Source organism: Aureobasidium namibiae, assembly GCF_000721765.1.
Source record: "Aureobasidium namibiae CBS 147.97 unplaced genomic scaffold scaffold_6, whole genome shotgun sequence".
Classification (NCBI taxonomy): Eukaryota; Fungi; Ascomycota; class Dothideomycetes; order Dothideales; family Saccotheciaceae; genus Aureobasidium; species Aureobasidium namibiae.
This window is the reverse complement of record NW_013581203.1, coordinates 1,064,958-1,091,445: the sequence shown is the minus strand read 5'-3', so window position 1 is coordinate 1,091,445 and position 26,488 is coordinate 1,064,958. Positions and strand designations below refer to the sequence as shown.

Genomic DNA, 26,488 nt, shown 5'->3' with positions numbered 1-26,488 from the left:
TCCAAGGAATGTCAGTCGCGTCAAGGTCAATGTTCAAGAAATTGATCTGAGGCACAAACATTAGATAGCTGTGCTTGGGAGCACTGGATGGTGACGAGACTTACTAGATCATCATTGGAACCCGCGCTACCAAACAAGGTATGCTGTGACACGCTCGCTTGGATCCCCTTCTTGACCCTCTCTTCCCAGACGCCTTCCCAGTTCCATTGGCCAGGCCTGCGAGCACCACCTGGCTGTTGACGAAAGGTGGGGGATGCGGGGCTCTTTCCATCATCTGTTGTCGCAGAGAGGGGTGTGGTGCCAATAACTCGCGCTCTATGTGTCTGCCATGCATGCCATGCTCCTGGGTTGCCCGCAGCCTGTAAGGGCACCTTGTCAAGCACCTCGGCGGTGTCGAAAGTACTTCGCATGTAGAATAGGATCTGCACGATGGCCAGAGGGCCGTACGACGACTGTGAGCGTTCTGGCGTGGATGCTATCTCTGGGGTTGAAGCAAGCAGAGACGCAGGCTTCGGCTTGCTGCGTCCAAACCACTGAGGAAAGCCATGGCGCAAGCTGAAGCCACCGGGAGGGAGACGCTCGTCATCGGTGGCATGGACAGTATCGGCGCCTGTGTCGCTCGTGGTGTACGTGTATGTGGTCAGAGGGGTTACCAAGGGGTGGAAGGTGTCGGTCGAGAAGGTGATGGTTGGAGGCTTGTCGGCGGCAAGGAGCAGAGAGAAGTTGAGGATTGCGGGTGTATACGGGCCTAGGGCGTTTGAGAAGTCATCCAAGCAATCATTACGGTGACCTTACCTTTGCGGACGAACAGCACACCCTGCCAGACGTGAGGATCGCGCGGTGTGGGCGTGAGATAGATGCCTTTGGGACATGCCTGTTTCACGCTCGCGCTACACATGGACTCATGAGCTACTCGCTACACACGTGAGGAGAAGTGGACAGGCAAGCATACAAGTCCAGGCGTCGTTGCTGAGCCTCGAAAGCCTGCGGCCCTCTGCGAGTGTTGGACTGCGCCAGAGACATTGGACGATAGATGGGTAGTGTTGATGTTTGGCGAACAAAGGTCGCTGGCTTGACGTCGCTCTTCGTGTCGGCCTCCCCTTCTCTCCACACACGGCGCTTGTCTCCTGGTGACAGACGCTAACGCACATCACGGCATCACAATTCTGCGAAACCGCGCGACTAGATGGTTCGGTTTCGTTGTGCTTTATCTCTATCATATCTACGCACGTAAAACAGAACGCGTCTCTTGAAAATCATCATCCCAGTTCCCACCCGGACGACCTTGCGTGCAGCGGTGAATCTCTGAAGCTTTGATGTGTCAATTGGGTTCAAGCCGGCGTCTATCGCCCGCGTCTCGCAACGCTCCTGCTTTGTCGTTCGTAAAGCAGCGACTTCGACTTTGTTTCTTCGCTTCATGCATGAGCAAGAGTATCGTATCGGCCCCTGTTGCATATATTCTGATAGGTCCAGAGGGTCGGCTTCCTACGACTCGGCTTCTTCCAGCTTGCGATCCAGCTCTGCTCAGCATCTGGATCGTCTCTCCAGCCGTATAGCTGCATGGTGCTTCGGCCCGTTCGCCCGTCGACACATCTCTCGAGCAAACACGGCGTCCACACAGCAATAGCCACGATAACTTCTCGTATGCACAATGTCCATCTTATGTAGGCCGGCAAACGGCAGTTCTTTAGCCAATAGTCGACCGTCGCATGACTGGTCTGTTTTGAACGAAAGAATGCTCCTGTAGACGAGCACAACATGGTGTGAAAACCCGCTCGCATGCCGCCGCGCCGGTTTGTGGCAGCCAGCCCGACCTCTAGGAAGATTGATGCGACAGGGGTCATCGATGCCTCTTCGTCGACGGGCCTGTACCATGACGTCGTGTCTCCATTTCCCAAGATTCCCCCAAAAGTCAAAATGCCAAAGTCGACGACGGCGTATCGTAGAGGCGGAAACTAGAGAGCGTCTGGGAACGTGTCGGCCGGCCAAACCCTGCTAGGGGCGTGTTGCAGCGTGTCCCTGACTTAGCGCGGGACCTGTCTGGAGTTGATCGGAGAAGGCCCTTGGAAGCTGCTGTCTCGCTGCGACTAGCGCTGCAGCCGAGCCACCCCGAAACCCACTCGCCTGGTTTGCTCTCCTCCATCGATAGATGAGGCAGCTGTACCAAATCTACCAGATTCAAGAAGAAATCTCCCGGCATCTGACGTGTTACGTGGACCCCTTGATGCCATCTACAAGGATACCATTCCGATACATCTCGGCCAACGACAACCCTCTTCTGCAACCGGCATGACATCTCAACCTCTCGGCTACTGACTGCCGCCAGTCGGGCGATATATTGACAGCTCTCGGCAGTGGTCGGTCGCGCGAGCGAGGCGAATGACTTCTTGGGTGCTGTTACACACTGCCTGAGGTGTGTGGGAGTGTGTTGTCGTCCTCACCGCCAGTCAATTGGGTCGCTGACTCTGTGGTCGGGCTGCGTGCAGAGCACATCATCTTTGTGATGCGCATCAATATACTGAATTTACCGGCCATCAGTGCCAATCTATCGCCCCAGTATCCAAACCAGAAGACTGGTCGACATCTGGGAGATCATTGAGATATAGGGCTGTGAATTAGGCTCAATCAACCATCGTGTCGCGGAGCTTTGGTGCCGGCTTCCCCGAACCAATGGCTTCCCACTATCCAAGGCCTCGGGCGTGGAGTACAGGTTTAGTTTTCTGCTCCGCGCTGGTTCCACCTCAAGGTTTCATGACCAACAGGGGAAGCATGGAACCTTTGGTACTTCCGCGATCCGCGAGATGCTCGCCCTCTTGGTCAATTCCTTAGGAATGCACTTCACCGACTGCAACGGCGACCCGCTCTTGCAAGACGTGCCTGTCAGCGGCAAAGTCAAGATGGGGGATATTAATCTTTCGCCCTGTCTTCTCTCACTTGTTCCATCACACATGCGCCACCTGACTTGTCCCTCTTCACCGTCTCTTGACTCGTACCACCTACTCCTGCACGTATCCGCAGGCTTTTGCTTCTGAGTCCCACTACGTTCGCAGCAACTACCCGAATCCGCGGTTCTCGCGTTCCACCACTTGGATAAGACATTTCCATCATTCATTGTCAGCCGCTCCAAGACAGTTACCGGGATTCGATTTGTTCATAAAGGGCGTGCCCTTGCCAGGACTCGAAACAGTTGTGCTCTTGTTCTCCCTTCAGCTCGCACAAAGGAATTGGAATCCTTCACCGTCTGTCCTGTCACACGCTCAACCGCACCATGTCGACTTCACATGCACAACGTCGTCGAGTGCAACAGCAATCGAGTGCCTTCCCTACTCGGCAGCTGTTTGTGCTAGGTATGCCTCGATACCTTTACTGTCTTCCACGTACACATAGCTAACGGTATTCAGCGCTGTGCCGTATATGCGAGCCAATTGCCTTCATGTCAATTTTTCCTTATATCTATTACATGATCTCGTCTTTCCACATTACCGACGATGAAAAGCAAATATCTCTATACGCGGGCATGGTCACATCCGCGTTTGCCTTCGCCGAGTTCTCGACGGGAGTTATGTGGGGTAGATTAAGTGACAAGGTTGGACGCAAGCCAATTCTTCTTATGGGATTGGCTGGGACTGGTATCAGCATGATTGTCTTTGGGTTCTCTCCAAACTTGACTACGGCTCTTATTGCTCGTGCATTGGGAGGTCTCCTCAATGGGTAAGTTGAGCAGTGTTACATCCGCTCCTCATCCTGACGGGCAACAGGAACATCGGTGTTTTGCAAACGACCGTCGCAGAAGTAGTCACTGTCGAGGCTCATCAAGGTCAGCAAGTTCCTCACTTCCATACATTCACAAGTACTGACATTACATAGCACGTGCCTATTCGATCATGCCCTTTGTCTGGTGCCTTGGGTATGCTTGCCGTTGGTACCATTGCTGTCATCTTTACTTACACCATCAGGTCAATCGTTGGCTCTGGACTTGGAGGCACCCTTGCGGATCCCGTGCGCAACTATCCTGGTTACTTTGAGCATGGTTCCCTATTCGACAGATTCCCCTATCTTCTTCCGAACTTGGTCTGCGCCGGAGTTGTCATCTTTGGCATGGTGATCGGCGTACTCTTCCTGGAAGAAACTCATGAAGACCTCAAGGGCCAAAGAGACTATGGTCTTGATATTGGCGACTGGATCTTGAACTTCTTCCGACCCAACCAGCTCGAGGAGAAAGCTGGCGAGACGCTCGCTCTTTTCGAAGATGCTGCTCCTGGCTACTCGTCAAGCCAGTCATCCCCAACTGTGAATCCAACTCTCGTTGGAGAGCTACCGAACGAAGCACAGCCTGTGTCATTGCCTATGAGCTCGCGTCGACGTGATGCTGCCGTCTCCAAGGCTTTCACTTGGCAGGTCTGCCTCAATATCGTTGGATATGGTATCCTTGCCTAGTGAGTCTATTCAATCACATTGTGTGTAGCAATAGTATTGACAACCCGATAGTCACACGATCTCCGCAGAACAGCTTCTCCCTGTGCTGTTCAGTCTGCCTGAGTCTCATGAGACTCCCCACCTACCATTCCAATTCTCTGGTGGCTTTGCGCTACCCACAAAAGTCATCGGCTTCATTCTCTCCGCTCAAGGATTCATCCAGATGTTCGCCACGCTGTTCGTGTTCCCATTTGTCAACCGCAAGATTGGGAGTCTGGCTACATTCAGACTCGTCATTCTCTCCTACCCGCTTCTCTATCTGATGGTTCCTTACCTCACACTTGTGCCGACAGCTCTGCGCATGCCCTGCATCTACTTTGTGCTCGTCTGGAAGGTCACAGCACAAGCTCTCTCATACCCGTCACTTGCCATCATGTTGGCGAACGCGGCTCCCTCGAAGAAGGTTCTCGGCACCTTGAACGGAGTGGCTGCCTCATCCGCAAGTTTGTGCAGGGCATTCGGCCCCACGTTGTCAGGTTTGGTCCAATCGCTAGGCCTTTCGGTGGGAGTGCTCGGTCTTCCATGGTGGGCAAACAGCTTCGTCGCGTTGATCGGCGCAACATTAAGCTTGCGCATGATCGAAGAGAAGCGCCGATACTCAAAAGTTGAAGAGGCAAGTCTTGACTCGGAGGACCTCCCGTTCTTGGATGCAGACGAACTGGAAAGCTCTGACGAGGAACTCGGCCATTGATTTCCTGGTACATCTGTGATTTCGATCGATATGCGCCACAAAGACTTGGATAGGTTCCACAAGACCTGGTTCATTCGACTGTTCTGCAAAAGTCGCTATTCTTTCTACAATCGTTCCGATTCGATTCAACTCAGAAGTTCACCTAGACGAAAGCAGCTTAAGGGCAGGCTCCGTGATTTACTCGAGCGATCTGGGATCAGCTTTATAGGAACTTTCATTCCTATCTGGGAAAGGTCTTTTGGGCGTTATTTTCTTTCTGTATTTGGCTAAGGCCAGCACAAGGAGTCCGGTATGGGGCTGGGGGAGTTGGGCAGTCGGAGCTGTATACCCGTTCTTGCTTTCACTCAAGGGAATTATTTGGATGGATGGACATGGCGTTCTGGTTCTGTACGAGATGCGATTTGAATCATCGGAATGCCGCATTCGCTGTAACAACGATACGAATAGCTTAGCTGCGTTGAGGTTTCCTGATAGATCAGGCTGGTTATGTCAATTGCTCACTTTGTCAACACTCGATCAATTCACCCTTCTGCGTCATTTACATTGAGCTCGAATACCTCCTTCGAAAGGTTGCAACTACGCGAAAATATCTTTGGCGGACATCATGCTTGGAAAAGGATACCATCGTGTTACCATCTAGATAGGCCAACCCCGCCATCTCTCGGCGAGGCGATAACGGTATTGATCAGCAACCGGACTTTAAACTCTTCGACATATCATACATTCTTCTCGCGGTCGTCTTACTCTCACATCCAGTCATACACACAACTCTCAACCATGTCCAGCAAAACCGCAGTCCTGACCTCCAAGGCACCCAAGCCTCTTCCCGGCATCTACAGCCAAGCCATCGTAGCCAATGGCTTCGTCTACTGCTCAGGAGCCATCGCCATGGACCCTTCCGGCAAGATCATTGACGGAGACATTGCAGCTCACACTGTACATTTTGCCTCTCCTCATTCCTCATCGGCAGCAAGATCGCTGACGCGCACCACAGCATCAATGCATCAAGAACCTCACCGCAGTGCTCGAAGAAGCAGGCACTGACATCAACAAAGTCATCAAAGTCAATGTGTTTCTGGCTAGTATGGATGACTTTGCAAAGATGAATGAGGTGTACAAGACTTACTGGGGGGATGTGAAGCCTAGCAGGACGTGAGTTGTGATGGGATGAATGAGGTGAGGTATGATGTGCTGACATGAAGCGTAGATGTGTGGCTGTCAAGACTTTACCCATGGGTACTGATGTTGAGATTGAGTGTGTTGCTGTGCTATAGCTTGTGATCAGATGATGGAGCTGGTTGGTCGATTTGATCGTTCTGATGGATGGTCGAGCAGGGTGGTCTCCTCGACATGTTTTTGAGATGGAGCTTAAGCGGATTGCAGCCCATTGAAACCATCTGACTGCTGTTTTGATACTCTATACCATCCGAAATATCTACATCTCCATACTTGAGGGGTGCCATAGCCATATCGTAGATGTTGCGGTCTCGGAAGCGAATTTGAACAAGACAGCTGAGTCGGTTGTCCACGACAACCAGAATTGTTTAGTCTCGATGCCAGATTTGAGCATTCGAAGTGTCTTAAGACCGGCGTACGACACCATCGATTGAAACAGTCTATACCATCACGATTGTGATTTTCCATCCACCGAGTAATGCCTTTCAAAAAGAGCCAGTCGATGAACGATATTTCTCCTTATTTTGCTGAGTAGAAAAGTCGTCTTTATCCGAGGCTTGGACCCCAATACGGTTAGCCAACTATCTTCATGCCCAACCGTGTTCCGGCAACCTTCTCCACCACGCACCGCAAAAACCCAATGACCTGGGGTTTATCTTGCATGAACAGATATCGGCGGGCATAGGAGAAACAGGTCAACAAACGCGCGACGAGTCATTGTCATCAATTTCGATTCGAAAACACTTGCATCGCAAAACCTCAAGGGCAACAAAAGGAGCTACTTTACGCGGAACTCTGACCCGTGTATGCGCGTCTCTGTGCAACTTGACACAGCCAGAGACAGGACCCCGGTGGCCTCCGCGTAGCCGCTTCGCGCTGCTTTGCTTTGCGTGAAGAGCGATGCCGACCGCGAAATGAACAACCCTACCGAGTCATCCAACAAGAAGAAGCGTGCCAATCCGCAGGCGACCTCTGACGCTGCTGAGGAGGCTGCCGACGGTGGTTCTGGAGATGGTGCTGCTGTCGCCGGCGCTGCTTCCAATGGCGCGTCTTCGGCTTCGTCGTCAAACTTTCGCAATGTCAGCGCGTGTAATCGATGTCGTTTGAGGAAGAACCGCTGTGATCAGAAGTTGCCGGCATGTACGAGTTGCGAAAAGGCCAATGTCAAGTATGTATGCTGTTCGAGAAATGCGATAAACGTCTCGACTTACCAATTGCCAGATGTGTCGGCTTCGATCCTGTCAGCAAACGCGAAATACCAAGGAGGTGAGAAACTACGATTGTCGAGCCATGTAATCTTTACTGACATACAACAGCTATGTGTATTATCTGGAGAGCCGAGTGCAGCATCTAGAGTCTTTGCTTCAAGCCAACAGTATTCCTTTTGCGCCGACGGATGACTTCAGCATGAGCGTGGCATCACCTGTCTCTCCTACTTTACCGGCCGCAGGCGAAGCAGCGGTTGCCGGTGCGCAAAAGTACATTGACAGCAATGCTGGTACCGTTTCTGTATCCAGCGAACAGACCGAGCAGAAGCATCTCTCTAACCTCGTACACAACATTGGAAACGTGTCAGTACTGGGCGCTTCAGATTCTCGGTATCTTGGATCTACTTCTGGAATTTCTTTCGCTAGGGTTGTCTTTGCCGCAGTCAAGAGCTCGGTATCAGGATCCACTTCCGAGCGTGGTGGCGTCCGTCCATCGAAACCGCTTACCAGTGCAGCTACTGGAGGCACTACTATGAGAGACTCGTTCTTCGGCCTTCAAACGAAACCGGCAATCAAACCGGCGACATTTCCTGACAAGGACATTGGACGACGATTGATGGAGCTATACTTTGAGCACTCCAATCCTCAAATACCAATTCTCCATCGAGGAGAATTCATGGCACTGTTTGAAAAGGTTTACGCTACTGATGAGAAGAAAAGGACACCAAGGGAGCTATATATGCTCAATATTGTCTTTGCCACAGGTGCTGGAGTCATTCTGGAAGCTTCTGACAAGAATGGTGATGCAGAGAACGCAGCTGATGCCAAAGCTGGACACAGTCGCAAGAGACAAAAGCTATCTCACGAGCAATGCCGACCGGAAGAGTATCATGCTTCGGCTATAGTACATCTGGAATCGTTCCTTGGATCTTCTTCTTCTGGAACGGAAGGCATTGGAGGCGGTCTTGAAGAACTGCAGGCTGTTCTCCTTCTAGCAGGATTTGCATTACTTCGGCCCGTTGCACCAGGTCTCTGGTATATCGTAGGAGTTGCTGTTCGTCTTGCCGTCGACCTTGGTCTTCACAATGAGGACCCGGAAGCTTCGGCAGAGGCTAGCGCAGAGCAGACCGAGATGACTAATGCTGCGAGAGAAGAGTACGGACGCCGCCAGTACATTCGAGATTTCCGAAGAAGGCTGTGGTGGTGCGTATATTCTTTCGATCGCCTGGTTTCGACGTGTGTTGGCAGACCGTTCGGTATCACCGACCAGGTCATCACTACCGAATTCCCAACATTGCTTGACGACAAGTACATCACGCCTAGCGGTTTCTTGAATCCGCCGCAGAACGAGTACGGCAGTATACCGAGCTACAAGCATGTCTCCTATCATTATTTCCGCCTACGCTTGTTGCAGTCAGAGGTACTGCAAGTTTTGCAGCATCGCCAAACTCAGCAGTTCCGAGAAAGAGGCACAGTGAATGGTGCCAATCGATGGATGCACACGGATCTCCCTTCACCATTCTTGTCAAGATACTCGAGCTTCAGAGAGTGGCGAGGTGATATTGATCGAAGGTTGTACGAGTGGATCGAGTCTTCACCTACACAGACAATGACTGGAGTCGCCTTCTCGCCACTGTTCTTGGAGCTCAACTACTGGCTTACCGTGACTATGCTATACCGACAATCGCTTTCAGTACCTCCATCACTTGCTGGAGAGTTGGATGCCGCTACTGGCGATGATGTCACCAGTCCGGGCCACGTCGACTACGAAGAAGAAGACGAGGAGATGGTGTTCTTGAAAGTGGCTGAAGCTGGACAAAAGACACTGAAAATTTACCGTCAACTACATCGTGTGAGATTGGTCAACCATACTTTCCTGGCTACACACCACCTATTCATGTCTGGTATATCTTTCTTGTATGCCATCTGGCACTCTACCGTAGTGAGATCAAAGCTCACACTGGACGATGTCGACTTTACTATTCTGGCAGCAACATCTGTGCTGGGAGATATGATTGAGAAGTGTCCCCCAGCCGAAGCGTGTCGTGATGCATTTGATCGCATGAGTAAAGCGACCATTGCAATGGTAGAGCAGACAACAGGATTCGGATCCCAAGCGCTGCGATATATCGCACAAGCACAAAAAGTACAGCAACACGCGGATGTGTCTGCTGCAGGGGAGCGTAACATCAGAAAGATGAATCCTAATACAGCCATAGCGGCCCCCAGTCACGGCAGGCCTCAACAGCAGCAGCAACAACAGCATCAGCAGCACGCGCAACAAGTTAGACGACCTATGCCACGATTTGACATGAATCTACGGGATCTGTTCACAGATGACGAGTCAACCAACCGACCGTCGGCACAACGAAGAGCACCATTCCCAATGTCCAGGCCACCAGTTGCGGCAGTCAAGCGTGAAGCAGGAGCAGGGTTCCCTGGCACGCCTACAGGAGCTGCTTACCAGCAGAAGCAGATATCCCCTCGGCTATACGCGCCTAGCCCACCAATCGACCCATCGTTACAGACGACACCGCCACCAATGGCGAGACAATCACCAAGCCAGCATCATTACTACCCTCGTGGAGGACAGAGCTATATGGCACCTGGATCCCAGGGAGTGGCAGGTCATATGGAAGGATTTGAATTCTTGCAGGACTTCCAGCTGCCAGATCAAGGAGTTTTGGGGCAAGCGGGACAAGCACCTGGCAATTATGGAGAGTTTGACATGGGCTTTGGTGCGGGTGGACTGGCGTTTGATGGCGGCGGACAGCCTTGGGATGAAAACGGAGGGTTTGATCTGTTTGATGGATTCTTCTTTGGTGGGACGAACGGTGGAGGCCAGAGGTAGGAAAAGTAATGAACAAACATAGCACGAACTAATTCATGGTTGCTTGTTCTTTCCATTCGGGTGAAATGTTCTTGCAAAAAGGGCAATCGCAAGCGCGCGGATGTGGCCCGTGCAGCCTGCGAAGCTGCGATTTCTCTTCCAGTGACGTTAATTGGAAGCGAAATATTTCACATCCTCACATAACGCAATCATGCCGATGAAAAAGGGTAGAGGCGTAAGTTGAGGAGACATGGCCAGGTTGACACCGACTGACAAAACTTCAGAACTTCAGAAACAAGGGCAAGGGCCGTGGAGGCGGCGGCAACAACTGGTCGACGGAGCGCAAGTCGTACGCCGAAGTGCCCAAGGTCAACGAGCAGTTCGAGAGACTGTACAATGACATGAACATTGTTCCCGAGGGTGAGGAGCGCGAACAGTTCTGGGCTGCTCTCCGTCGTGAGCTGCCCAACTCGTTCCGCTTCTGTGGTAGCAAAGGGTATACACTATCGACTTTCCGAGCATCAGTAGCGCTAACTGACTTTTCGCAGACATGCTCTCGCCGTGCAAAAGAACCTGGACGAACACTTTATCCCTCAGATCAAGTCGATGAAGTTCGACGACCAGAATGTCGAACCTCCGATGCCCATCACATGGTATCCCAACCAGCTGGCCTACTACATGACCACCCCGAAGAATGTCATCCGCAAGTTCCCTCCTTTCGCCGCTTTCCAAAAGTTCCTCGTATCCGAGACGGCTGTCGGCAACATCAGTCGCCAGGAAGCTGTTTCGATGATTCCCCCGCTTCTTCTCGATGTCCAGTCGCACCACACCGTTCTCGATCTGTGCGCCGCCCCTGGAAGCAAGAGTGCTCAGTTGATTGAGATGCTGCACGTTGGAGAAGAGTCGCGCATTCGCAAGACCACAAAGCAATACCAAGACGAGAAGGCCGACCTGGCGCTAGCCGCCGACGAGACTGTCGAGGGCAACGACTGGAGCGACGACGGTAGAGCTACTGGACTTTTGGTCGCAAACGACGTCAATTACCAGCGCGCTCAGATGTTGGTCCACCAGGTCAAGCGCTTGAACAGCCCCAATTTGATTGTCACCAACCACGACGCTACCATGTTCCCTTCGATCGAGCTTCCTTCAGACCCCGTTTCTGAAGGCCAGAAGAAGCAGGGCAAGTGGCTCAAGTTTGACAGAATTCTGGCCGATGTTCCTTGCTCTGGTGATGGTACTTGCAGAAAGAACCCCAACATCTGGAAGGACTGGATCCCCGGAAACGGTCTTGGTCTCTACATTACTCAGGTCCGCATTCTCGTTCGTGCTATTCAGATGCTCAAGGTCGGTGGTCGTGTCGTCTACTCGACTTGCTCCATGAACCCCGTCGAGAACGAGGCCGTCATCTCCAGCGCCATCGAGCGCTGCGGTGGCATTGACAAGATCAACATTGTCGATGTCAGCGACCAGCTCCCCGAACTCAAGCGCTACGCTGGACTCAAGCAGTGGAAGATTATGGACAAGGAGGGCCGTCTTTGGAATTCGTGGGAGGAAGTCGAGGACGCAAAGTCAAAGAAGTTCGAGGCTTCGCTCGAGCGTGTCGTTCCCGGCATGTTCGCTACCGCCGGCCACAATCTTCCTCTTGACCGCTGTGTCCGCGTCTACCCTCACCAGCAGGACACTGGTGGTTTCTTCATCACTGTGCTGGAGAAGAAGTCAGAGATCAGAGCCAAGCCCGAGGCAGAGACCAAGTCGGCCAACACTGCTCCCTCGGTCGTCTCTATCGCCAAGGAGATCGTAGCCGCACCCGAGTCTGAGGGTGTCATCCCCAGCAAGCTCGAGACTGTCCAGGACTATGCCCCTAGCGACCCTAACCACACTGTCGAGACCGGCACTGCTTCCGCTGCGCAACGCCAGAACAAGGAGGCCATCCCCGATCTCGAGACTGCATCTAACAAGCGCGGTCTGGACGATGTCGGTGATTCTCATGCTCAGGATATCAAGAGAGTAAAGACCGAGAAGGACGAGAGCGTTGGCCAGGGTGCCGTCGGCGAGGTTGGTCAGATGGAACACTGGCCCATGCCTCCCTCTGCACCTCTCAGAGCAGACGAAGTCACCCCCGACGAGCCCGCCGCCATCGCCGCCGCAGCCGGTCCTCGCGGCCGTCGCAACAACCAACCCCACGAGGAAGCCTTCAAGTACCTCTCCCCCACTCACGAAGAACTCGACGGCATCTTCTCCTTCTACCAGCTCTCGGACCGCTTCCCCCGCGACCGCTTCATGGTGCGCAATGCCCTCGGCAACCCCGTAAAGGCCATCTACTACACCACCGCACTCGCCAAGGACATCCTCACCAAAAACGAAGGCCGCGGTATGAAGTTTGTGCATTCGGGTGTCAAGATGTTCGTCAAGCAGGACGCTCAAGGCCAAGACATCTGTCGCTGGCGCCTGCAGTCCGAAGGCCTTCCCATCGTCGAAGGCTGGGCAGGTTCCAACCGCATCATCCACTGCTACAAGCAAGCCACCCTCCGCAAACTGCTCATCGAAATGTTCCCGCGCGTCAGCGGCGAGCACTGGAAAGAGCTAGGCGAGATCGGCGAAAAAGCAAAGGATATCGGCATGGGATGTTGTATCTTGCGCGTTGAAGCTTCAGACCAAGAAGATGGGTTCAGAGAGAGATTGGTGTTGCCGCTGTGGAGAAGCATTTCGTCTTTGAATTTGATGCTGCCCAAGGAGGAGAGGAAGGCTATGTTGTTGAGATTGTTCAAGGACGAGAGTCCGTTGATTGATCATAGTCAGCAGCCTAACCGCAAGAATGCTGTTCCTGCTGCTGCTGCTGATGCTGGTGTCGCTGATGCTCAGCCAGAGACAGTGGTCGATAACGATGGTGGAGTGGCACTCAATGATGTTGATGCAGACATGGAAGATGCAGATGCCACTGCTGCTGTTGGAGAGTCAGGCGTTGCAACTGAGGAAGCGGGCATGGCTACTGAAGATGCACTGAGGGCGCAACAGCAGGTCGTTGCCGACGAGGCACAAGCTGTTGCCGCCGCGCCGGAACGTGAAGGCGAGACTGATGAGGTCAACACTACCGTCTAGAAGATTGTGGATTTGGCTCTTCACTGCTGAAAGCTAGGAGTAGAGAAGAATGAACTCAAGCAAAAGAATGAAATGAAAATGAAATTGCTTTTAATCTTTTAGCACGATGCTTGCGATGTGGTGCCCAGCTATCACTACCTAGCAATCTTTGTAAAGAATGTGCGCCCAGTCTCTACTAACTTTGGTTGTGCGGTTGTGATCTGGTGTGTTCAATTCATACTTCAAGAAGAAAGAGAAGCTACACAAGGCATATAGGACTCCCTCGGATGCTGAAGAAGAAATAAGGTGGAGCAGACACGATGGAAGTCAAAGAAATCAAGATCGAGAAGATGTGTATATCGTGACGGTGAAAAACACCATGATCGAAAGATCGAAAGAGTCTAGCTACATAGAAGAGATAGAAAAGAAAGGGGGTATAGAAGCCTTTGCGCAAAGTCGTATCCAAAACAATCCATAACCAGAGACACAAGAAGAATAATCCAGGATATACAGCTTCCAGCCAGATGCCGAAGAACAGACAAGAAAGATTAGACAAAAAAAGGTATAGAGAAAAAGATGGCGGTAGAAAGAAAAGAATCGTCCGAATGGAAATGCCTTATATCATAAGACACCTCTCAAGATTGTCGAGCGAGGTTTGAGGGATAAGGATTACTTCGCCAACCCACCTACATCCTGCAAATCCAGATTCGCACTTTCAGACCTCTGATGTCGTCTCAGCATCATCGACGCTGGCAGCCTCGGTGCTTGATCATCAGGTGGTATACTCGAATTTGGCGCCCTCGTAGTAGGCGATATCGGTTCCTGATGCGCAATTCTGGCTTGAGGGGACAAACTGCCACTGAGCAATCCTCCGATGTCTGAGATGCTTAGCGTGTTGCTGTCTTCGCGCTGTCGTGGTGGCGGACTTGAGATGGGTCTTTGCACTTGAGGCTCTCGTGGGACGGAGCTTCGTTGTGGCGTTCGTGGGGGAGACGATTGTGATGATATGTCCTGGGTAGGTCCGGTGAGTCCAGGTGTGCGAGGACCGGAGTAAGCAAAGTCCTGGGCTATGGAGCCATGGCGACCTTCCCTACCGCCGAGTAGACCGCCTACGTCGAAGAAAGACACGCTCTGGCCTGTGGCTGTTGAGGGAGCTGTGTCTGAAGTTTTGCGTAGTGCATCTGCGCTGTCGTGGGGGCTTGGTGGTGTGTCACTGGTGTTGGCAGGTGACATGAGATATTCAGCGGAATAAGGTGCTTTCGTACTCGTCGGTGTCCGGGCAACTGGCGCAGGTCGGGGTACGTGGGTCTTGGGTCCACAGAGCTCTTCAGGCATGCGAACGCCCATCTCCCTGAACAGAGCCTCCTCGCTGTCGCGATGTATGGATTCAATAGTGGCACGACGAGTGTCGGCGCGTGATATTGTGTCCAAGGTGGCACCGGCTCTGTATTTGTTCTTTTTGACTCCCCGATCCTTGACGAAGGTGCCCAAGATTATAGCGTTGGAGACGGCGGCCGAGGCAAGGATTTCGGCAGATGCCCAGACGGTACGGTATTGTTGGCGTCCATGGTGGTTGATGACATTGGGCATGCGCAAGCCTGTGATGACGATGAGGGCGACGGAGAAACTGAATAGACAGACGAGAGAGAGTTTGCGCTTGAGTGGGATTTGCGAGCGTAAGACGATAGGGATGGGGAAGGCGACGAGTAGAATGTCTGTGATGATATCGGCGGTACCCATGGTGATGAGCTGTGCGTATCCTTGTCGGCACTGAGGGCCTGGATCGGGTACGACCTGCCAATACTGGTCTGCTGTTAGACTCGATGTCGAGATATGTGAGGATGTGTAGCTTGCTTACGTGATCGAAAGGTTGACATTCGGCAAGGGTGGCTATTACTACTGCGATAAAGGTTGCGACCAGAAAGACGCGTATACAATGGAGGGTGATCTCGTAGCTCCGTCTCCAGATGGCACTCGTAATGCGCTTGAGGAACTCCGAGACAGTAAACTTGCTGATCCAGATGAATAGAGCATAGTTGATGCGCGCTGCGAGGACCAGTTTGGAGCCTATTTGGCGAAGGTATATTTCGTAAGGCGTGAGATTTGCACCTTGGACATTGTTGGTGCCGTACATAAGGATAACATGAACCAGCCCCATGCGCGCGAGCAGCGGTATCAGACTCAGAGCCATGACTTTGTCCTCTTGGAACAGACGTCCACTCCGGACCTTTCTTCCTCCCAGCCGCGTGAGGATGATGACGACGGCAAAAGCAGTACACCACCAGCTGAAGAGCAGAGTCGGCCAGTTTCCAGCACGCGTGCGGGGCTCAGGAGGAGCATTGTTCCATAATCCCATGCTCTTTATCTGCCAAAGCCCACCGCCTCCGTAGAGGGGTGAGCGCTCAAGCGTGGCCTGTGAGGCTTGAGGACAACGTTGTTGAAGTCGCGACCTGCTGCACCAAGAAGCCTCGTCGTCGTACTCGAATTCCTAGTCGTGACGCTTTGACCGTCGCTTCCTTATTGCCGGGTTCCTACAGACACAAGCTCTCGTGTGCCCTTGAAATGTCGATAAATCTGGTGTGTCGCGTGTCGCGCAGTAGCGATGGATGGAAAACAGTCCTTCTTGCTTCTTGAAGAAGACGGGAGTCAGGTCGAAAAGGATGCTGCCGAGAGATGGCAGGAGCATCTGCTCAGGTCTAGTTCTCGCTCGCTCATCGAAAGCGCCACTGATCCAGAGATAACAACCGTCGAATCCTTTTTTTGCTGCTGGGGAACCATGTCCGGTCGTCATCAACAACAATATATTGATAAAACGTCTATTCCGGCATAGCCATCTTGCATGCTCATATCTACACAGTTGCTTGTTTAGTGTCTGTCATACCATTCCATTTCTGCTTGGTTTACAAATCTCCGACGAGTCGACGACGGCTGACCGACACTCTTGACAGCCGCCGAACCGGGTACTGCAGATCTTGTACTGTACAATTAGACGACCTACAACAATGCATCTATCTGTGATTAATATCTCGCTTTGTGCGCTGGCAGCAATATTTCTCTCAAATCAGTCTCTCAAGAAGTCTTGCTTTCCGAAACACTTGCTGCACGCAGGTCAGAGAACCCTCTGTCCTACTAACATCACCGCTTACCTGTCTGGACTTGCCGAGCAAATTGAATTGCCGTGCCCATGAGCCATGTTCAACGGCATCCAGATATCTATACAGTGCAACAACCCCTTAAGGACTGCCTCTGACTCTCCCGTATCTAAAATGTCGCTAATAGAATCTCGAGATAAGGAAATGCTTAAAGAGTCCAACAAGCCTCGGCGAACCATCCCGACTCCCGGCGTCCAGACTGCCACGTTCGGCACCATCCGGCAGCGACTCAGCCTTGACCTTTGAGATTGGTGCCTCGACATTTGTTACCCTCAACGACATCGCAGTTATCAATGACGATGATTGTGTGGCTTTTAAGCCTGGCGCAAATCACACAACTGTCATCGGCATTACCTGCACGGGCTCCCATGGTCTTTCCGTCGGCTCACTGGGCAAGTCAAGCGCCGACACGGTCTCCAACATCTATGTCTCACCATGATTTCCTCAACCAAGGCCGTCGGTATCAAAACATACCCTATGGGTAATGGCCATGGCGTGTCTACCGTCACCAACGTCACTTTTAGCGGCATCAAAGTTCAACATTCAGACTATGCTATTCAGATCCGGGGTTGCTATGGCGAAGACGGAACTTATTGCCAGACCAACGGCAACAATACTATTCTGAAAGGGATCGTATTTGAAGGCTTCTCGGGTACCACTAGTAAGAAGTATTCGTCTGTGACGAGCAATCTGGATTGTGATGCAAAAGGTGTTTGTGATGTTAAGATCAAGGGATATACTGTCAAAGCTGGTGAGGGGACTGGTAAGGTGCTTTGTGCTAACACGCCAGGGTCTTTGGGTGTTGCTTGCACGAAAGATGCGTCTGGGTGAACGGAGATGTAGAGTGAGAGGGAGAGTGTTTGATACTGGCTTTGTCGTGCTGTGTTGCTCTTTCACTCCTCTAATGCACGACGCGTTGGCCGGCTTCTTTAATGTCCGCTCTCTCTCCGTCCATCTTGCACCATCCCACTTATCTTTCCGAACATTCTCAAGTCTCTCGTGTTCTATGTCTTCAACACCACCAAACCTTGACCAGACTCTGGCCAACCTGACTCTATCAGATCAATCGCCGGTAAAAGCCATGTCGGGCAACCCAACCGAGTGGGGTCCACGGTATATCTCATTTCCCTGCGAGTTTACTAATAGCTGCTGACTTCGGATCAGCGAGCCCTTCATCTCTTTCGACGACCAAACGCTCTCAGACATCAAGATCAAAGTTGGCTACCAGGAGTACTTCGCTCACAAGTACGTGCTTGTAGAGAGATCCATCTGGTTCAGAAAGGCTCTACTTGGCGAGTTCAAGGTGAGCGGGTAAGGGATGAACGATCAAGACTGTCGCTGACTGAGATCAGGAATCAAAGCAAGATACCATCGATCTTGGCAACGACGATGAACCAGCCGCACTCGTTGCTATGCTCAAGTTCTGCTACGACGGCGTCTACTGTATCCGGCCCTGCAGCCCTGATACCGACATCGCCGATCAGCATCTAGCCATGTACCGACTTGCCGACCTCTACGACATGCCCGACCTGCGCGGATATGCCTGTTCCGAGCTTCTCGACAGCTTGAGCCCCTTTGGGGAGAGTTGGCAAGAGATTGAGGTGACAAACAGGATCGTTCTCGTCGTCCAAAAGATCCTGGGTCCCGAAGTGGACTCCTTCGCCGACAAAAACATTCAGAAGATTGTGTACATGCACGTTATCAGACACGTCAAGCTCTTCTACAAGAACACTCTTTTCAGGAGTCTACTGACTGACGGATTCATGTTCAATGAGTTATATGCCCAGAAGTTCACTGACGTGATCGGTGGAATGCTCTCCCATCCTCATCGCAGATGCTCGGTATGTTACCCTGGATGGCCTCCTGCTCCAGAATCCGGGGCATGGGACCAGCCTGTTGCTGGAATCCGATGGTAGAAACACAGACTTGCTGGCTACAGACGTAGATGCTGGCTGTACACCCGAGCCAGATAGCTACTCTCATCATTGCAGACCGAAGATATCCAGATGGAACGATTGATAGCCTGTGCTATACAAGCAGGAGCAAACACGAATTCAATGGGCAAGCACATTTCTTTCTGCTTAGCTGGTCTTTCTCCAAGCGCCTTCTGCGTTTAAATCCATAACAATGCATTGCTTACAAAAAACATTCCCACACTTTGTCATATGCGTGTCTTGTCGACACATTCATATGCCATACTGTCCACTCAAATCGAGTAGGACGTCGGAAAGCTCACGCATATGCAACAGTAAATCTTGATTTACATCGTTTCACGAATCCATAGTATGATATTGTCACCTTGGCTGACTGATTTCATCTGCAGTACGCATTTCTGCTGCGACCTCGATTCTCTCGATAAGACTTTTGTCGAGGATGCTTTCGTTCCCAGCCGTTTCCACCTTCTTGCGTGTTGGACCTTGGACTTCTATGTATTATCATTGAACCACCACAGTGAATAGAGAGTTGTGAACGTGTGAAACATTTTCCAGAATAAATTTAAAGGTGAAGGGTTGGGAGTGACAATGGTAGTCAAACACATTTTCACAATCTCAGATTAAGCAACTTCTGCTCTTGCCACTTCACTCTGATGAACTCACCGCCGCTTCTCTAGGACGCGGATTCAACATCTTTCGCTTTCTCGTCAACTACGACGCACCTCATACATCAGATCTGACTCAGCTTCTTATCTTATTTGACCAGTTCGTCCCATCGATTACCTTCTTCATAGCCAGTCATGGCCGACAACAGTGGAATCACGCATAGTGATGTGAAGAAGTAAGTTATACGTTTTGATTTGCGGAGATTCATCGTTTAATCTCTCTATAGGAAGCGCGACTTCTTTGACGACAAAGGTACTGTCCCAGTGATGTGATTTTGAACCTATCTGCTAACACAGCCTTAAGACTTCTCGGATGTGATCATCAAGTTCGGCGATAAGCAAGTCTTCGCCCACAAAGTCATTCTAGCGCGCGGATCGTTGTGGTTTGATAAAGCGCTCTCTGGAAATTTTAGTGTACGTTCTTCGTTCTAGGTTATTTATAGACTTCATTTACCAAGAAACAGGAGGCAAACAAGAAGGTCATTGAGCTTCACGACGATGTCGGCAGCGGTGCTGTCATGACTATGCTCAAACATATCTACGGATCGAACTACAAAGAGCAATACTTAGACGAAGATGATGATGCCACTGTCGAAATGCACCATGCTGTGTTCATACTGGGCGACAAATACGATATCAGCTCTTTGAGAGAAGAGGCCGCAGCACGCTTCGAAAAGTTCCTCGCGAAAGAGAGTCGTGACGGCGAGTATTATGATGCAACCATCCTTACCATTCAGAAATTGCTCGGGCCTCATGCTCCTCAGCTTGCCGATAAATCTCTCACAGAGAGAGCGACATGTTTCGTCTACGGCGACTATAAGCACCTGCTTTGCAACTACCTTTTCCGTGCCTTGATGGCCGAGGGAAGCATGCTACACAAAGATCTTGCAATGGAAGTCTTGGAAATGGTCAGTAACCAACTCTAAAGCTTGGCACAAAAGACTGGGACAAGCTCGTGGCGACGACTGTGGACATACGACCTTTGCTCTCTTTGTACACTTGAACATTGTCATGTCGACTACAGGAGTATACAGAGTTCTCTGAAGTGCAAAGAAGGCTGTACTTGCTACGAATGCTCAGACTCTCTCATCGAGGATGCATGGAAAGTGCAGCTTGTTTTAGAATTGCAGGAAGCTGGAGATCGAGCAGCCACGAAGGGCAAGATATGCAGGCGAAAGACGTTTGCTGCAAGTCAATAACGACTTAGACAAACCACATCACCAATGAACCTTGCATGTTCCTTTACGAAGCACTGTTTTCTTCCCCTTGATTGTACTCATTCCTCTTCGGCTTTGTCACCGCAATTCAGGGACGTAAAGACTGGATCTCGCCAGCAGTACTAGAGTAAATGAGACATCTCTGAATGTATCAGATGTTGTACTTTCTTTGCATGAATTTTTGCGCCAGTTTATCGATAGCAAAAGGAAGCAAATTTCGAGCAACATATGGCAGACGGTACACCAGTTCAGACCAAGGGATACGGTCATGGTATTGCCGGTCTCAATGTCTTGTCTGACATCGCTTTTGAATCTCATGCTTGATTTCCAGATGATGGCCAAACATGCACCGACGGTCACACAAGACCGGATTTTGCAAAACAGGCCGAACTACAATTTAGCTGTGCTCTGATGGTATCAGACGAAGCAAAACATGGATATCTTCCACTTTAACATAGAGAAGCTGACTTTCGACCGATAGCTGCGGTCATGCAGAGGGTGTTTCTCGACTAATCACCTTTGGTTCGTTCAAGCCATACGTTTTTGTCCGTTCAAACGTCATCGAGTAGTTGGACCGAGGGTGGTTCAAGCACAGATCATCATCGTACTTGGAATTACCCTCCCAAGGCTTCTGGAAGACAACTGAGTAGTTGTAGATCGTAGAGTGAGTAATTTTGTCAAGGAGATATTGACGCTGCTCTGCTTGGGTCCGGGTCAGGGCCTCGACCATGTTTAGCCGAAGTTTGAGCGACAGCGACGTCCGTGCGTAGCTTTGCGATAATTGACCGCATGTTGTCGATCTCCGCTTGCTGTAGTCCTTCATACAACAACGACATCATGTTTTCTCCATCGCGCTCAACCTGGCCATCAGATATATTGCCAGCTATAACCACCAGTCTTGTTCTTTCAATGTCTTGAGCTCTTTCCTGGTCTTGGAGTACGTCCTTAGTCTTTGTCGGTAATCACCAGCGCCTTGTGCTTAGATCGTTTGCACCTGATCACCTTGGTCCAGCGCACGACTACTGGACTTCTGGCCTGCACAGTGGAGGAGAATTTTCAGCCCTTTGCACTTGGGTCAGAATGATCGATATCATCATGCTTCGGTGGATCCTTACGCCTGGGAGCGGTTTCCTGGATGCACGACCGTGAAACCCGGCACGAACACCGAAGATGAAAGTCCTGAAGTCCGACAGCGATGTCAACCTACACCTGTCCTTGAGCCAGAGGTATGGAGCCTTGGAAGTCTGCATAGTACTGGATATTGGTGCCTGCCTGGTTACTGGTACTGGTGCCTTGGTTCAGACATCTGAGCTGTCGTTCAAGAGGCGCTTGATCGTTGCCGCCTGAATCCAGAGAGATGAGTGTAGGAGGTGTGCTCAGGCCCTATCGAGGCCTGTCGACGAGCCTTGCCAGACACGAGAAGGCATCACACGCAGTTAGCATATGGTATTGATGTCTCATCATGCTCGCTATGAAGCAAGCGTCTCTGCTTCCAAGCGTTGGAGTTGTCAGTGCGATAGAGCGGACATGGAGACCGCTTCACTCCGGTAACTTCCGAGTGCGCTACTATGCCCTCTATACCATCGACTCGCGCTCGACTCCAGTGTAGCAACATCAACCAGGCCACCTACCACCAAGCCATCAACCACCCTCCCACCACCACCATGGACGCCTACCAATGCCTCCTCTGCCACCCCGCTGTGTACGTTGCCGCTGATCTCGGCAACATGAAATCGCACCTGGGAGCCCCAACCAAGCACAACATGGGCTCCTACCGCTGCCAGAGGGCTGGTTGCGCCCAGCTCAATAACAGAGAGTACGCTGTCAGTTTAGCAGATCTTCATGCTAGCGCTGACGTGTCGATTTGTAACAGCCGCCCCCCAGAACCACGGCAACCATCAGGCCAGGTGGGCAAAAGACCAGGTGCTGGAGGGCCCTCTTGACCGCTTGGCTCGTCAATGCCAGAAGCCATGGGCTGCAGGAGTCTTCCCTGGTGCTCTGCATCACCTGGCTCCTGCCGTTCAGGCTCCTCCTGCTGCCTTGGTCGCCCCTGCCGCCGCTCAAGGTCAGGCCCCTCGCGCTGCCCCTGCTGTCCCTGCTGTCCCTACTGTCCCTACTGTCCCTACTGTCCCTACTGTCCCCGCTGTCCCCCTCGCCCCTGTGCCTGCCCCTGCCGCTCCTCCTGCACCTCCCGCTGCTCCTGTCAACCCTCCTGCCGACGTCGGGGCCTTCGCCCCCAACGTTGGTCTTGAGTGGATGCAGTGGAGTCGTGAGAAGGAGGACGGCGCGGAAGAGCCCATCCCGGGCTACTACCATCATTTCGGCATCTCCTACGGCACCGGGCCCGACATCCCTGGTGGCCGTTAGGCACTAAGAACAGACGACGACGACGAAAAAGAAGGAGGAGAAGGAGAAGAAGAGGAAGAAGAGGGACGGACGAAGTTCACGATTGTAGGAGTACGACAGTAATGATGACGATGACGAATACCACCTCTCACAACCCAGGCTATCAATGCGTCTCGAAATGGATGGTTCTTCGTGCTCTCGTGATGCTTGTAGAACTACCGCTGTCAACGCAAGAACATCTCGTAGATGAACTGCTGTCACGCGGGATCCCATATGCGCAAGAGCCCGGGACGCTCTGTGCGAGTCCTCAATTACTCGAGAATTTCGATGAAAGCTTTCGTGCGTTGCGTCGCATGTGTGTGTAACCACTGAATTTCTGAGCTCCTGAATCCAGCATCGATCTCCCAGCACGCGTTGCGATACCAAGCTTCCATAGAAATGCAAAGACTTCTGGATTTCCAGGTCTCTTCCATTGAGAGAAGAATATTCCACAGCTCTCACTGGAATATGCCTCCTCTGTAGAAAACTCTGTGCATTTTGATGCATGGTTCAACTGATATCTGACCACTGAGATACTGGAGCTTCGAGGTCTCTTCCATCTCCCATCATGTATTGCGACACTAGGCTTCTATCAAGATGCAAAGAAATTTGTATATATAGGTCACATCATTGAGATTGGACGGTTCCTATGGCTCTCACTGGACATAGCTGTACCACAGAAAGCTTTGTGCATTTTTATGCATGAAGTTGAAAGAGTACTGAATCCATCGAAATGCTGAAACCTCGGTGTTTCTCCCAACAACCATACAGCGCATATATGTGCCATAGGAATGCAAAGACTTTTTAGATATTTAGATCTTGTCCAATGAGAGCCATGGCTATCCTCTAATCTCACTGGACGATGCTTCTACTGCAGAAAGACTTCTGCATTGTGATCCGTAGCTTAGTAGTAGTGCACATACCATGAAATGTTGATGCTTCGGTGTTTCTCGCATCCGCTATGCAGCGCACGTATGTGATACAGAATGCAGCATACATATGGCGTTCAGGCAATGTCCATTGACAGCCGACATAACACAAACTCTCTTTGGAACAATGCGTACGTCGCATGTTCTGTTGTATCCTGGCAGGTCGATCAATTGCATCTTATGACCGCACACTTTGACTGGCAGGAGTGATTAGATAATCCGATTGTCTTGTGACAGGACTCCAGCGACTTCGTAGTGTAGATCTCGGATGGTTCAGGGAGCATAGCTGAGAGAATATAGGCAGCAGCTGGGAGGCATACAAAAGTTTAATTTTGCACGCTGCGTCGATCAGCACAACTGGTATACCACAGCGCGGTATACCGCAACCCGATATATTACATGTTCCAGTGTTTCGTGTTAATTTCTCTCATTACCAATTAGTCCGAATCCAAAATCCATGGTCCGCGCAATGTCAACAACGGCTTTTCTCAAAAGTCGTGTTCTTGAGGTGCTCGTCAATGTTTTGAGGTGCTTGATATCGGAATTTTAAGCTTCCCGCATGTCAGGCTGTCATGAGAGTTTGCGCACAATACCCACCCCTCGGGCGGATGAGGGATGGGTGGCAATGTCACGCTGTGCGCGACACAGATATAAAAACCTCGTTTCCTCCCTCCAGACCTTCTCTCCTTTTTTTTCTCTCATACTGTTTTTGGAACAAGATTCTCAAAGCTCAAATAACACCACTCATCAACAAGTTCTCAACCCCCCATTCTCAAAATGTTTGCTGAATTCATCGCAGGTGTCCTCACCCTTTGCGGTCGCGCTCAGGAGAAGGCCGATGATTTGAAGCCCATCGTCTCGTGCAACCACGGTTGTGCATCGAACAGACATGGTCACGCCGACGCCGAGCAAATGCGAGCCCAAGAAGACGAGAGGTTGTTCAAGGTCCACGGATCTTGGTGCAATTTCAAGACTCAGGCGAAGGGCTGGCGGATTTGTCTGGCGACAGCCGTCTTGCTTGAACCCTTAAAGAACGAGGTACGTGCCAACCTCACTTTGAAGGCCCAGGAGAGATGTATTTCGGAGGAGCCCTTTCAAGCCCCAGAAAAAGCACAATATCGCAAGAGCCGCGAGCAGCCTCTTGATCTGGTGCCTGGTTGGGAAGACTCTATGGAGCTACCACCAGAGGATCAAGTATCCACACCGGTGAAGGTCGCGAAGTTGAGGTTCTCTTCCAAGCACATATCCCAGAAGTATGACGTAGACGCTCCGGCGTGCATCGTCAGACGAGCAGAAAAGAAAGAGTCTCGGATTGTAGAGTTGGGTCTTGAGCCCACGTCCTCCCTGTCTCTAGGCAGAGTCCATCCCAAGGCTCGTGGTTCAAGACCCAGCGCGCAAGACGTTTGGGCCAAGCATGAACACGTCGTCGACTACACTATACCCTCACACCCCAGTCCGTCTGCACAGAAGCGTAGCGTTGCGTACGCGAGTCGAGTCAGATACATGGAGCGTTGGTGAGGCTGCTCTGCCCCCTTCGTCTCTTGTGTGCTGTTGAGCATTTGGCGTGGCTGCTCTGTCCCCCAAGTGTCCCGGTTGGAATGCTGCTCTGCGTCCCGGGATGTCGTGTACGGCTGTTACCCTCGTCCAGGGTTCAAAACTTGCCTCTCGATGCCTCAATGGACTGAAATTCACTCGTTAAGCGCTTTCACTTGATGATCGCTTGAATCCATGGCTGTTACCTTCTCTATCACTCCATTGAGACCCGATAGGGCAGCGTGTACCTGCTTGGGGAATAGTTCATCAGGACGCATGGCTCTCTGTGTATGTCAGGCTGGAAGGAGTTAAGCTTTGGAAGCGGTATTCTGTTTTGTTTGAACACTGGTCATGTCTAAACTTGGTTCAGGCGTCTTACCAGGCAGTCCCTCTTTTCTCTTTCTGTTCGGCTTCTGGGTGTGTGGCTAGGTTGCCTCAACGGGTTCCTGTGATTATCGTACTTGTTTTGCGTCTTGGATGAACTTCGTCGGGATGCAGTTATTCTGAACCTTCAAGCCAGTGAGTGAGGTACGGATCTCGGTCACGTCTTGTAAACTCTCTCTTTGCGGATCACTCCTTTTGCTCGGTTGTTGTGTCTTCAATCATTTTGTCTTTCTACTTCTGGGGCGGTCGCTTGGGTGGGTACACTTGTGATGAGTTTGGTGATCAGGCCGAGGTGGGAGCTGTGGGTTTGTTTGATCGGATGGAATTGAGCAGGGGATGTATGCAAACTCAGTATCAGTTAACAGAGGCGTTCAACCCACCTCACGAGCAGAACAAGCTTCGTTAAAAAATCCGCGGCGAAATCCGCGTTAACAACTCCATTGTTCTTCTGGTTTACAACCGGGGTTCAAAGGAGATATATGTCGATCGATGCAACGTGAAGGGAGTCCAATGGCGTCTTCCTCGGAGATTTCTGATGGTCAAATCGAGTGTTGGAGTCTGCTGTTCCAGACCAGCTGAAATGATCCTTCACAAAGAGTTAGGCGGCAGCTTGCGCGTATCGCAGCTTCCTCTTGTCGCCTCGAGAATTACAATCGCATTCGACGTTTTGAATATGATGTTCGTTGGTGTGCATCAGGTGGCACAACCGCATCCCTAGAAATTCGATTGATTTGGTCAAGTGTCGCTATAGTATACCATCTCAAGAAAGCATAGGGAGAAGAATGACATAACACTGTTTTAGTATTACGGCGGCTTGTTGTCGTCAGACG

The 26,488-nt window shown here is 51.3% G+C and overlaps 10 protein-coding genes across 10 annotated transcripts; 8 read left to right on the top strand and 2 right to left on the bottom strand.

Annotated features, from left to right (window-relative positions):
• Window positions 1-26: 26 nt before the first annotated feature.
• On the bottom strand, window positions 27-898 carry M436DRAFT_43994 (uncharacterized protein; the record flags this gene model as incomplete). Its single annotated transcript, XM_013573048.1, has 2 exons — window positions 27-748; window positions 796-898. 2 exons carry the CDS (start codon window positions 896-898, stop codon window positions 27-29), a joined length of 825 nt encoding a protein of 274 aa, XP_013428502.1.
• Window positions 899-3,268: 2,370 nt separating this feature from the next.
• On the top strand, window positions 3,269-5,167 carry M436DRAFT_72006 (MFS general substrate transporter; the record flags this gene model as incomplete). The annotated part of the gene is made up of 6 exons (XM_013573292.1): window positions 3,269-3,347; window positions 3,402-3,711; window positions 3,759-3,817; window positions 3,868-3,907; window positions 3,957-4,436; window positions 4,489-5,167. The coding sequence occupies 6 exons, from the start codon at window positions 3,269-3,271 to the stop codon at window positions 5,165-5,167; spliced, it is 1,647 nt and encodes a 548-aa protein (XP_013428746.1).
• Window positions 5,168-5,944: 777 nt separating this feature from the next.
• Window positions 5,945-6,441, top strand: M436DRAFT_43819 (putative L-PSP endoribonuclease family protein; the record flags this gene model as incomplete). Its single annotated transcript, XM_013573009.1, has 3 exons — window positions 5,945-6,103; window positions 6,162-6,319; window positions 6,375-6,441. 3 exons carry the CDS (start codon window positions 5,945-5,947, stop codon window positions 6,439-6,441), a joined length of 384 nt encoding a protein of 127 aa, XP_013428463.1.
• Window positions 6,442-7,347: 906 nt separating this feature from the next.
• M436DRAFT_14575 (uncharacterized protein) lies at window positions 7,348-9,973 on the top strand (the record flags this gene model as incomplete). The annotated part of the gene is made up of 3 exons (XM_013572897.1): window positions 7,348-7,511; window positions 7,565-7,609; window positions 7,660-9,973. Coding segments are annotated over 3 exons (2,523 nt in total), but the record flags the coding sequence as incomplete, so codon positions are not given.
• Window positions 9,974-10,686: 713 nt separating this feature from the next.
• M436DRAFT_14944 (S-adenosyl-L-methionine-dependent methyltransferase) lies at window positions 10,687-13,171 on the top strand (the record flags this gene model as incomplete). The annotated part of the gene is made up of 2 exons (XM_013572898.1): window positions 10,687-10,877; window positions 10,930-13,171. Coding segments are annotated over 2 exons (2,433 nt in total), but the record flags the coding sequence as incomplete, so codon positions are not given.
• Window positions 13,172-14,737: 1,566 nt separating this feature from the next.
• M436DRAFT_43550 (uncharacterized protein) lies at window positions 14,738-15,815 on the bottom strand (the record flags this gene model as incomplete). The annotated part of the gene is made up of 2 exons (XM_013572965.1): window positions 14,738-15,262; window positions 15,318-15,815. Coding segments are annotated over 2 exons (1,023 nt in total), but the record flags the coding sequence as incomplete, so codon positions are not given.
• Window positions 15,816-17,791: 1,976 nt separating this feature from the next.
• Window positions 17,792-18,527, top strand: M436DRAFT_44458 (uncharacterized protein; the record flags this gene model as incomplete). The annotated part of the gene is made up of 2 exons (XM_013573145.1): window positions 17,792-17,914; window positions 17,964-18,527. Coding segments are annotated over 2 exons (687 nt in total), but the record flags the coding sequence as incomplete, so codon positions are not given.
• Window positions 18,528-19,345: 818 nt separating this feature from the next.
• On the top strand, window positions 19,346-20,136 carry M436DRAFT_72001 (uncharacterized protein; the record flags this gene model as incomplete). The annotated part of the gene is made up of 3 exons (XM_013573291.1): window positions 19,346-19,358; window positions 19,515-19,624; window positions 19,675-20,136. The coding sequence occupies 3 exons, from the start codon at window positions 19,346-19,348 to the stop codon at window positions 20,134-20,136; spliced, it is 585 nt and encodes a 194-aa protein (XP_013428745.1).
• Window positions 20,137-21,995: 1,859 nt separating this feature from the next.
• Window positions 21,996-22,794, top strand: M436DRAFT_81011 (uncharacterized protein; the record flags this gene model as incomplete). Its single annotated transcript, XM_013573370.1, has 2 exons — window positions 21,996-22,250; window positions 22,312-22,794. The coding sequence occupies 2 exons, from the start codon at window positions 21,996-21,998 to the stop codon at window positions 22,792-22,794; spliced, it is 738 nt and encodes a 245-aa protein (XP_013428824.1).
• A 1,724-nt stretch (window positions 22,795-24,518) lies between these two features.
• M436DRAFT_62963 (uncharacterized protein) lies at window positions 24,519-25,755 on the top strand (the record flags this gene model as incomplete). Its single annotated transcript, XM_013573218.1, has 3 exons — window positions 24,519-25,255; window positions 25,538-25,562; window positions 25,645-25,755. 3 exons carry the CDS (start codon window positions 24,519-24,521, stop codon window positions 25,753-25,755), a joined length of 873 nt encoding a protein of 290 aa, XP_013428672.1.
• Window positions 25,756-26,488: the final 733 nt, after the last annotated feature.